Genomic DNA, 12,735 nt, shown 5'->3' with positions numbered 1-12,735 from the left:
CTCTAAACCGTCAAAGGGATGGATGGATGGATAGATGGAGAAATCATGCCCATCTTTCACTGAACAGTCCTTGTTTGCTTCAATTGTTTTACAAGGCTCTCCAAAATCTGGCTTTTTCTTCCTATGCCAATGACATCTTAAGGAGCTCACCTGCTGTTACACAGGACTTCCAATCCTGTGAAAAGTATTCCAAACTCCTTCCTATCTCTGTATTACAGTTTCTTTTGCCTAAAACATCCCCTCAACCTCCAGACAGAGCCTCATAAGCCATATTCCTTCTTAACTTCACTCCACACAGCACTTTGGGAGTCTTCGACCCCCTTATCAAGTCTCTCCCTCACATTCCATGGTCCTGACCCAGCCTAGTACACTCTAACAGATTGTTCATTTGTTACCAGTTAATTATCTCTCTCCTCCATACAGTTTATTCACCACAGGGATAGGATCCACATCTCTTGATCACATTTATATCCCTATCATCTACCAAAGGGCCTGGCCCAATAATTCACAAAAGTATTGATGAATAATTGGAGGAGGTACATGACCGCAGCTAAACAAGTCCAAAATGTGACTCATTTCTTGCTTTTGTTTTGTTGTTGTTTTTCTCATTCTTTGGGAGAATATGGATAAGCAGGCAGACTAAATACACAAAGAAAACCATTATGAATGGATTAACTGACAGCCAATTAAAAGACAATTGAGGGGAATGCAGGCTTATCACTAATGGAAGGGGAAAAAGTTCAGGATGATTTAAGAGTAAAAAAGCACAAGAGTATGAGGCTACACAGAGGAATACTTAGCAAGTACAGGCACTGAGGCATCTCTCCATATCTAAATCCTCTAGAATAATGAATAGTTTCTCAGAGGGAATAATTCATTGTTTGTGTCACTTCAAATTAAACTGGACCAGACACTAGAAAATTCACTGCAAGGAATAAATTGCAGTGATTAATAAATGGCAATATGACTGCCATTAAAAGTTTTATCATGGAGTGAGCCATGAACATACTCAAGGAGAAATCTTTGATACCAAATCCATTCAAAATATCTGTGAAAATAAAACCTGAGAATAATTAATTTTGAAAAATGACTTTTATTTCAGCTAATTTTGTTTGCATGCCTTCATAAAAGACAAAATTCCCTAACCTAGGAGCAAAAACAAAACAGTAAAGAAGGGGGCATCTGGGGGGCTCAGTCGTTAACCTTCAGCTCGGGTCATGATTCCAGGGTCCTGGGATCGAGCCCCACATCAGGATCCCTGCTCAGTGGGGAGCCTGCTTCTCCCTCTCCCACTCCCCCTGCTTGTGTTCCCATTCTCTCTGTCAAATAAGTAAATAAAATCTTAATAAAAAAACAAACAAACAAACAGTAAAGAAGGGCAAGCCTTCCTTTCAGCACAGCTAGGTGAGAAAAAAAATGTAAAAAAGAAAAAGTATCTTCTGTTCAAAGGTCAGTTTTATAATGGTATCTGTTAGTGACGGTATCCCAGCTCCCAAGTGAGGCCATACTATTTTGTCTAAAGCCGTAAATATTGATTTAATATAGCATTCAAGCTTCTTCACAGAAATTCAAGATATAATGGTAATGAAATAACACAACCTTACATCTGAAAGGCTTCTTACAAGTTTCAAAGGGTTTGCACATCATTATCTAATTTGATCCTCACAAGAGCTTTATGGGAGGCAACTATAATGTGACATTATAGCTAACATGTTTTACCTTTAAAACCCATTATGGTGAGAGCTCTATAATTCATGTACAGAAAACTGGAGTATAAAGAAGGAGCCTAGAATGGCATCCCTTTTTACCCATTTATAAATTGAGGGAGACTTATCTGACAACGTTTTCAGATATATTGTTAAGTTTATACCGAAATGGTCAGAAAAGCTGGAGTAGCAGAACTTTCTGGTCTTGATAAAATCGTGTTGTAATCTAACTCTGATTCCTCATTAAGGGTTTCCTCAGGAATAAGAAAAATTAAGACACAATTCGTCAGGAGAATAAGAGGAACCACTTATGTATTTACATCGGAGCAAAGTGTTTCATAAGAATTCTAGTGATAGTGGAGCTGAGAAGCTACACATACAGGATCACGAGGTAACCCAGAGATTAGCCAAAGTGAATATGCCTCCAGGCTGGACAAAAGGATATGGCATTGTCACCTAGGCTCAGGGGCTGAGGCACCTGGCCAAAGCCAGAAACATTAAGAAACTGTAGCTAAAGCACAAGATGGTGTCCAAAGCAGAATGGATGACCAAGGGAGAGATATCCTGCGATTCTCTCTTCTGCCCACCTCCAATCTCTCCCCAGCGCCCCCTAGTGGCCAATCTCTCCCAGCCAGAAGCCCCAGAACCTGCACGGGCCCTGAGTGACACTGTTGAAAAGGGTGCAGAATGGACCGTGTGCCAAACAGGCCCAGGACATACATACAAACTGGGAAGATTTCTGAGTAAGGAAGTGTTTATTATTTAAATCTAACAGCTACAGGCTGTGGAATAAATACCACTGTTCCAAAGATTCAAAGTAAATTCTGACCTATCTTACAATGACATTATCTAGAATCTTTAAAAAAAATAAATAGAACCACAATCCAAAATTTAAACTATGTTTCAAAGACCTCAAAATGGCTTAAGAACTATATGATACCTTAATCTTTTCCCCACGTGCTCCATAGCATGTAGTGGTTACTTGCTTTATATAAACACCAAATATCAACACATTCTTTTCATTAATTCAAAGTGAATGACATGAGTGCTGGAGACAGTTTCATTTTTCCCTTTTTTTTTAAAATTGTTTTAAACACATTTATTTGTTTATTTTAGAGGGAGCAGAAGGAGAGGGAGAAGGAATCCCAAGCAGACACTCTGCTGAGCGCGGAGCCCAATGAGAGGTTCGATCTCATGACGCCAAGATCATGACCTGGGCCAAAATCAAGAGTCAGACCCTTAACTGACTGAGCTACCCAGACAGCCCTGACAGTTTTATTCTTCTTGACCTTAAACTGCTTAGAGGACATCGAGGGCTGGAGCCAATGTGAGGATTTCTACCATATTAAAATTGCAATTATCCCATAGTTGTGGAAACTAAATCTTTCAGAAACTAAAATTCTCAGAATTGCTCATCAAGCCCATTCTGAGAATGGATACAGTTTGGAAGATGGAAGATAACACATTATAAGAAAAAAGAAGGTACTATGAGGCAGGGAGACAATCTGGATAAGCTTTTACACCAAGAAACTTCATGCATTCATCAAACTTTTTTTATACTCAGGAATTGGGAGTTAGTTAAACAAACTCCCCTGGAGGCTAGAGCCTTTTCTGCTGGCACTGCCTTCAGGGCTGGGGGGCCTCCGTCCTTTTTTGTTGCCTCCTGCTTATTTGAATAAACACTTCCACACACTCACCCACTCTGGCTTTCATTTTCTCCCCCTTAAATCGTCTTTCTCCTTGCCTTCTCTTCTCCTTACGCTCAGCACATTCTAGGCTACAACTGGTAGCTTTCATCTTCTCTTCCTTCTTCCCCCAACCCTTCTTCCCACCGTGGCAGTTTGTGAAGACCCACTCCTCTGGAGGAAACTTCCTGAAATCACATGAACATCGTTTTTATAATATTCTTGAAAGGACCCTAAGGCACCCGGCCGTCCTCTGCTGCTGCAGCTTCCCGGGCTGGGAGTTCCCGGGGCTGGGATCGTCCTTCTCACTCAGAGCGGGAGACAACTCAAACTGTTCCATGGTTTGGGCCTCATGTCATCTGCATATTCACCCACTGGCATCTTCACATTGTCTTCTAAAAGACTCCAGGCACCTCCTGGTTACCGTGGATCCCCTCTTTACGGAGATAGTCATCTTCTGGTTCTTTGTCTAATGTCAGGATATCATCTTCCTCACTGGTTGGCCCTGCAGATACAGCCTAGCAGAGCTGATAACTCAACCTGACAATGCACCACTCTGCTCATCAAGAAAGCCCCACCACCAGCTTTATCTTCATGGGCCAAAGTCCTATCTCCAAAATCTGTTAGCTGTGTATACCTAAACTTTACTCTTGTCATGTCTTTATTCACCGTAAGACCATGTGTCTGTCAAGGGTTAAAACAAACTTTAAATTGCTCTCCTGCTAATGTCCAGACACATTACTGTCACTTTTAGATAGCACAAAATTGATCAGGACAGAAAGATTCTTTTCCTAGATGTGCTATGCACTTGCTCTGTAACCTTGAATAAATGACTTTACTTCATGGATTATAACAACTTATCCATTGTACAGAGGTGTTGTGAAGATTAATTAATTCATGTTTTTAAGGTGATTTGAGGATCTGCTAATGAAAGATGCTATATAAATGCTAATTTTTATTATTCATTCCCACATCTATATATTCTCTTTCAGCTGTCTCCTAAAATGGTCACCATAAGCAATTACTATTAAACTCTTTCAAAGAATGAAAATGAGGAAGTGAATTTTCATTTTGAATCCTGAATTTTCTTCCTTTTTAAGATGTAAGCCTTATGATCTCTAAGTCATTTAAATGCAGATCTTTTGGCTGAATCACAGTTACATATGATGCTTATACTTAATAATAAGGATATGGAGATTTGGAAAAATTACAAACTGAACAGAGCAACACTTGGAAATTTAGTCTATTGTTCAAGCACACATGACCTGTACAACATTAAACCCAGAGACGTTTTTAGGCTTTTAGATGTAAAGCATTTTTATAATATTTTAATGCAATTCCATTCTAACCCCTTGAGCACATTTTAAAGAGCCCCTTTATAGAAAGGACTCATATGGTCATTATGATTTTCAAGTAGTGCATCAGAATTATGATTACTTATATTATTACATGCACACTCACTGAAAATCCTTTTGAAATGTTTGTGATTTTGCATACATATTTGGTAGTTTGTGCTTATGTGATTATACTGGAGGTGACCTGCTAGTCTCTGGGATACACAAGTTAGAAAAAGAGAAATAGTAGCGAGTCTGCTAATTCAGAAGGACAGAACACTTTTGTCCCATGGTCGTGGGAGCTCCTGCCCCTCTATAGTTAACTTGGCCTCACTGCCCCTATGCTTTTGGTTGTAAGGGATGATCCTTTTCAGAAACCCTAGTCTGTTTAAGATCGATCTAGAATCTAGGGGTTTATTCTAGATCCCATCCACTTTTCCATTTTCCCCATCTAGAAGTTCCTTGATCCAGTTGGGAAAAAAATCTCAAAATCACACCACTCATCAAGTTACTCTAGTCTCATAGGATCTCTTTTCCTGTTGACCTAGCAGAAGGAATGGCTTTGTGGGGAGAAGGGAGGGACAATTATCTCTGTGCACTTCTGAACACAAGAACATACGATGATCAGCGTATTTCTGATGAAAAGGGTAAGTGACAAGTTATAGTGTCTTTCTCTTAACAGTGTCTTATGAAATGACCTATCATATTAAATACAATTAGCAATACATGCAAAAGAGTACATGTATTGCATTGTATACTAAAATATGTAATTTATCAGCAGTAGGTTTATAGCAAAATTTCAAGGTACAAGATATAAAAGTCACAGATAAAACAGTAACATGGTGCATATCAACAACAAAAAAAAGACACATTCCTTAGGTCTTACTTGATTAATTGTAATATACGATGAATGATATTGATAACAGTTGATTACTCTGTATTTCATTGTATGCGTTGAAAAGAAGCTGAGGAGAATTTGCTTTTATAGAAAAGCCATGTGGTTGGACCTCAGAGTCCTGATTCTTAATCTGATTAATGTACATCCCTCCTGAGAGCTCACAATTTAAGATAAAAAATTCTAGTGGTCATCATTCTACAAGAGCGGAGAGCAAAACACTTACTCTGAAAGATATCGATCTAACATAAAAATAGAGTTAATAATCAGTGTAATGGAATACTCCACAGAAACATTCCAATTTTTTAAATTTTTAATGGATGCCCTCACACAGAAAATACAGACTTTGGTTTAAGTTTGTAATGCCATCCAGGAACTACTTTCACCACCAAAACGATCTCTGGTACCTGAGAAGTATCAGGAGGATCTTCTATTTTTTCCTTTATGAGTGCTCTACTTGATTCCCATTATGAAAGAATTTTGATTATCGAGAGCTCCCCTTTCAAAACATGATCTTGAGAAAGAGCATTCTGATGTACTACTGGGGAAAAAAAAATATGTCTAGAATCTTAACCCCAACAAGCCAAAAACTTTTGTATGGTACGTAACTGCAAAAGGTAATGTGACACATCTCCCTCAATCCAGTGTCATATGAATCAGTTTCTCAAATATCAAATATTTCAAGTATCAAGGAAAGGCTTATTCTATTGCTTACCTCTAATGAACTCATTGATATCGTTGACCCAGTTTCACTTCTTGATAGTCCTGCATTATCATCCAACTCAGAGGCCATGAAATTCTTCACAGCTGTGCGAGGCTCAAAGGGCAAATTCTGCATATGTTCCTGGGGTGCAAGGTGTTGATCTAAGTTCATATTGAACTGGTCCATTACAGGGGGATTCATGTTGAATTCGGGATTCACTTTGTAGTGTAATAACCTTTCATGTGGCAAGGTTTCCATGCCAATATTCATTTTGCTTTCCTCTTTCATTGATGGCTGAGTATTTACAGAACTTCTGGGCATCACGATATAGTCACTTTCCATCATTCTTTCTTGAGGATGGACCATGTCCATATCAGCTCCTCTCAAATTGTCATCTGTACATAAGTACACAGTTCTTCGCAATTCACTGTTCTCTTTTTTCAAACACTGATTGCCCAGCTCATTCATACTCATGGGCATGTGCATACCCGTGGGTTGCTGGATGATGACTTTGGAAATGACGTTTCCAGGCAGTGTGGAATAGCTTAGCCCTTCAGGGTTTGTTCCCTTTTCTTCTTCGTCATCGTTTAGAGAAATCCTAGAGAGCGTTCCTGTTATTGTTGCCGCTCGGCAAGGACCGATATCCTTATGAAGAACTGTAAATTAGGAAACAAAAATTCACAGGAGAGAATTAGTGAGTTTTTAGCTTTTCATTACTGCAGTCTGCCATTGCTCTATGAAACAATATCTTTAATCAAATTAAAAAATAATATTTAAATAATTACATATCTATTGCTTGTGGATGGTCCAGATTACTCAGTCACTCTTTATTGATTCTGATATGCTTTTATTGATCTCCAGAAGTCCATAGCTAAACACATCTGGAAGTTGATTAATGGACTTTCAAAAATCTCCCTATGCGATTCTTAAACAACTCTGCATAGCTTTTCAGGGGAAAGGCAGACACCACAGAAGTTTCTCCACCAGTCTTTTGTAAAGAGTTTTATGAAATCATGGATATATTCACATAAATTTGACTTTTTCTCAAAGGCTCTTCCCCTAAGGAATTCTACAAGTTCTATTCATTAAAATACTTCTTGAAAGAGGTAATCAATGAGAATTTCATCATACTACATTAGAAATTCCTCCAAAATTATGCACGTTGAAAATTAATGAGCATTTATCTATGAAGTCCATATGGTCAAGGTAGATACAGGGTTCAAAAGTTTTTATCATCTTCAGTTCCATGTGGAGAAAAAAAAGAATTTCTTCACAAGATCAATCCATATGCTCGAATGCCCTCGGGGTGGGGGGAGGGTGTTAAAATTGCCACTGACTTTAAGCAGGAAAAAACCGTATGATCCTCTGAAAACTCAGTTTAATTTTAAGCCTGCAAAATAATGACTCAGAAAAATTGAAAATGCATGATGACTTGTAGTAAGAGAGGGGGAAGAAATGAAAACATAAACCAAACCAAACAAAAATAAACCAATGAAAGAATTCAGAATTTTTAATTAAAATGTATTTTATCATTTTTCTCCTGTCTCTATCTAAGAAGAAAGTCACACATTATGGGTAATAGCAGCAGAATGACTTGAGGCATGCTTAGTTGTAAACAGATATCAGTTTTGAGGTAGAAAAGAATGAAATTCTGAAAAATATTCTTGGTAATTTTGGTATTGAAAACACACAGAAGAGCACTGTAGGTTGGCTCAATGTGTGCACTTAATGTTGTTCTACCTACAAATATTTGGTTCATTGTTTCCTCATGAAAAGTTGCAGATATATTGAAACTTACCCATTTTTATCCAATTTTCAAATAGCACCATAATGATTATTCATTAAAGCAGAGGTTAAAAACCAGAAGATTACGTCTTTCCTGACTACAAAGAGGAGAAGCCTTCAAAATTATTTCAAAACATGCATCATTCAAAAAAAACACATCATTCATGTAATATCTTTTATCTTTAGAGATGCTGTATTTAATTATTGTATTAGGTCTCTTTATTGCAGACACTAAAAATCACATTAAATCTCTATCTACATATAAATTTTTATTAATCCACATTTGGTTGTAAGTTTTTGTATTTATTATACAAAAAAGTAGAATAATTCAATTTAAAAAAGTTACTTCCCAACCTCAGATCAGTAATGAACTGTGGTTGCCAGGAAAAATTTACATAAAAACATTAAGGAGCAAAGTAATAGACTTTATTGGCAAATTAATAGACTTAATGGCACTTTAAATAAAATACTTTTAAAAATCTCCAAATTCAGGGAAGAATATTTTTAATCTTTAACTGTATGTAAAAACTAATCCAAAATTTATAGCAGTACAATTTAAAGGCAAGTTATGGGAACTGGTCGGCATATATAGCTTTACACTTTTATGAATGTATTAGAAACCATAAAGGAAATTTCTGTACTGAATATTGATTTTATAATCTGTATTTGTGCAAAATTCATTTAGCTTTGTATCAATTAATATGATTTGTAGTTATAGTTCCCATATTTTTATGACATGACACAGCCATCTTTACTGAAAAATTGTTTATCTTAAATATTTGAGGAAAGACAGTTCTTATGAAGTAGTGTCTACTCCACATGAGAGATATTTCTGCCTCTTAGACTTGCTTAAAATGGATATCCAAATTTTGAATGGAAAACTAAACAAATGCATACCACCTACACATTACAAACATGATGTTAAAGTGATGGGACTTTTACGAGAAATTAATTAAGTTGTAAAAGGCAAAACATACATACAGCACAGCAAAACAAAAAGCACCTAAGTATTTTGCATAATCAGATAGGTATTCCACCCTTTGGGAACGTGAATTTCAACAAAATTTAGAGGAAGATTACTTGGAGTCTATGAATTGAAACTTTAAAAATGAACTGAACAGAAACCTCTAGGGAAAATTTGAGGCAAATTCCTGATGAGCTCAGTTAAAAGGGGCACAGACAAAAAGAAAAAAAGAAAATTACAAGAATATTTTTCAACAAAATAACAGTTCAGGAACACTAAATCCCAGAATGCCATGAAGTCTGGGGAAAAAGGGTAACTTAACAAGAGAGCAGGATGAATACTGATGGATGAGACCACAGCTTGGGGAGGATGGTCTAGTACAGCGGTTTTCCGACATCAGCATGCATTAGAGTATCCTGACAGCTGGCAAGAACACGGATAACTGTACCCCGCCCCACAGTAGATCTGGAGGAGGGCCTGAAAGTGCACACTTTGAACAGGTTCCCAGGCGATGCTAACAAGGTTGGTCTGGATAAAACTACTTTGTTCCTCTCCTGTTCTCTATCAAGGACAACTATAAAGAGTACACCAGAAAAGGCTGAAAGGAAGCTAAACTAAATGTTGGAAAATAGGAATTAAATGGATAACTAATTATTTTAAAGAAACTCGGGCTTCTGGAACCCAGACAGATCACATCCATCTTAGAACGCAGATGTAGAACCTGGCACCATAGCCAGTGATCTTTGAGAAATTATTGAGAGCAGACAGAGCAAGGGAAAATGTTTCATCAGTTGTCCAAAAACAGAAATGGCAGACTTTGGAAACCAAACACTAATGAGGCTGTTTCTTAGCAATATTTCGTTAGATACTCAATAAGAAAGAGTGATTCCTAATCCCCTACCCCCAGACCCAACGTGGGTTGCCAAGTTACGATAGTTATTCTACAGCTCTGCTATGACCATACTCTACAGAGTATTTTCACTGAATTCAGAAATGAGACTCTGAACTTATTCTCTCATGTTCTTGTGATTATGACACTCTATGATCTTACAACCTGCAAAGATGTTTCATGGTTATGAGGTGAATCTCAAAAGTATACTTAAAGGGAGTCAGTGTGGGGTGGTGGGAGGTGCCCTACTGAACACAGCAGGGTTCTACACCCATTCTCTTCCCATCCAATTCCCTGATTGACAGTTTGAATAAATATTTAGAAGGTATTATCATCAAACTTTCAATGGCCAAAAAATTTCAAATGGATAGAATGCTAACCTGAAACTAGCAAAAGAGCAAACAGAGATAAATGCAAGGCCAGATTTTTCTTCAAGGAAAAAACCCAGAACTTTTACCTCATCCTCTACTGGTAAGGTCCTGACAACTACAAGAAGTCTTGACAAGTTGACAGTAGTAACAGTACCAGTTGTTATGAAATGAAATGCAAATGTAGATAACATTAATATAAGTAGAGAGCCAAGTGTGAGAAATGCTGAATAAGTGTGTACATTTGGGCACCATAATTTAAAATCTACTGACAGACTGGAGGCTCCATGGGCACCGTGCCTGCCCGGGAGGATACTATGAGCAATGAATGAGGAACCATGGTTTGTTTAGTCTGGAGAAAAAGGGCTTGGACTGTACTAAATGGGATTTGCTTCCAAACATCTGGATATTTGGATAAAGTAGACAGCCACTCTGATTTTAGAAGGCAGCACTAAAGTCAATGAATACAATATAAAATAAGGTATATTATTATATCTCAATATACAGAAAAATTTGCAACAACTGGAATTATCCAAAAAATGGAACACGTAGTTTCCTTTGAAACTCTTAAGTCATCGACTCCTGGTGAAAATTTAGCCCCAGGCTGAGGATAACCATAAGGGACACCATCCATGGGACCCTAGCTCTCTAAAGCAGAGAGCACTGCACGGTTTCTTCTGGGCTCTGCTAAGCAGGTAGCAATGGCAGCATCTATGATACACACAAACACACACAATGTATTTCATCCTGGCAATAACCCATAGTCCACAGATGATGAAAGTGAGGCACACAGAGGTCAAACTGACTGGCCTTATCCCTGACAACCAGGGAGCAGTGGAATGGAAGTCTTATGTCTCCAAGTGCAGGCTTTCCCATTGTCACTGTGCTTCCTATGAACCATTCTTAGTTTCTCTTTCAATCCTCATTCTCCCTTCACCCTCCATCCCTCCCCCTCTACCACATTCTGCTATTACAATGCTTTCCCTTTGAAAGATTCTATTTATTCATCCACATGAATATGTGATGTGTAAACTGTGGCATTTTCATTAAAATCAAAATCATAAAAGTGATTTCACTTCCCTAATGATATTTTCAAAATCCAAATATTCTTACCTGATCGACAAGCAATGTCTACATCCTTTTCAAAGTCTGTCTGTAACAACAAATCATAAGGCATAGAATCAACCTTTAATGAAGACCTCGAGTGACTTTTACTAACTAGATTAAAGTTTACAGATACCTGACTAGGCAGTACTAGATTATTGTTTTGTGCAAAAGAAGTTTCTTGAGGAATAATCAAATTGTTTTCAAGCCTGTTTCTTAGAGACCAAATGTTGAATTAAAGCAGTAGAAAACTGGCATACAATTTTAATAAAGCAATACACTACCCACTGTCATCTTCAGTCGGGAGACTGACACCGTCTATAAAAGGATAGAGCTTCAAGATAATTTCTTAAACCACAAAAATAATGTGTATCATTATGAACATAGTTAAATAAATGTCTTTGTTTTTTATAAAGTATTCACTTTGAGTATATTGTTTATAATGTAGTATCATATAATATAGCTTTGTCAAACCTTTAATAGTCAAACTAGGCTCTTCTAATGATCCATTTTCATTCAAATTGACAAAAGCCTTTGAGATTTAGGAATTAAAATTGAGGATTAAACAACACTAATCTGGTCTACAACCTGCTAGAGTTTACTTTCATCCCTATATTACCCCCAAACAGATCAGTTAATTTTTTTAAATGACAAAATTAAATTAGCCTGTCTTAATTAAATTCTTCTAGTCATATACTGGAAGATATTATTTAGAATTTTTTAAATTTATTTTAATATTTTAAATTAGAAATTTCAGTATTTATCTATTTATTTTAATATAGAATTCATAATTCCTTCCCAAGCCTTAGTTATTAGTATATCCTTTCGACTATTTTATGTTGTGTAATCCAAAAACACTCATAACACATTGAATATATGATCAAAGAAGTCTCTATTTAAGCCCTGTTTTTAATGAGTCATAGTTTACATCTTATCTCATTTCTAAAAGACATCAAAGTGCTTTTGCCTATAGGACCCCTTAATCCCAGCAGTCCAGCTCCTGTACAATGACTGACCTTTAATTGGAATTGTGGCCACATCCTTCTGCCTTAGGGCAGTGGTTCTAATCTGAGGCTGCATATTGGAACCGCCAATACCTGGGGTTCCTACCCCAGACATCCTGATTTCACTGGTCTGGAGTGTAGATTCTAATGCACAGACAAGGCTAAGAACCACTGCTTTACGACCAGAAGTGCAGGTCCATAGTGTTCTGGTCTGTAAACAAACATGTTCCTGTGGACAAACTGTTATCCCTCATTCTGTGCAGGGATGAAAATACAGAAACCCCACAGAAACCCCACA

The 12,735-nt window shown here is 37.3% G+C and overlaps 1 protein-coding gene across 1 annotated transcript in view; it reads right to left on the bottom strand.

Annotated features, from left to right (window-relative positions):
- Window positions 1-12,735, bottom strand: part of ADGRB3 (adhesion G protein-coupled receptor B3) — a gene marked incomplete at both ends in the record, with an annotated part of 726,387 nt that overhangs the window by 30,640 nt on the left and 683,012 nt on the right. The window contains 2 exons of the mRNA XM_080805127.1: window positions 6,336-6,979; window positions 11,443-11,482. Of these exons, the coding sequence (XP_080661253.1) occupies window positions 6,336-6,979; window positions 11,443-11,482 (684 nt within the window). The remainder of the gene's footprint in view (window positions 1-6,335; window positions 6,980-11,442; window positions 11,483-12,735) is intronic.

Source organism: Martes martes, assembly GCF_963455335.1.
Source record: "Martes martes genome assembly, chromosome: 6".
NCBI classification, from domain to species: domain Eukaryota; kingdom Metazoa; phylum Chordata; class Mammalia; order Carnivora; family Mustelidae; genus Martes; species Martes martes.
This window is presented reverse-complemented; position numbering and strand designations above follow the sequence as displayed.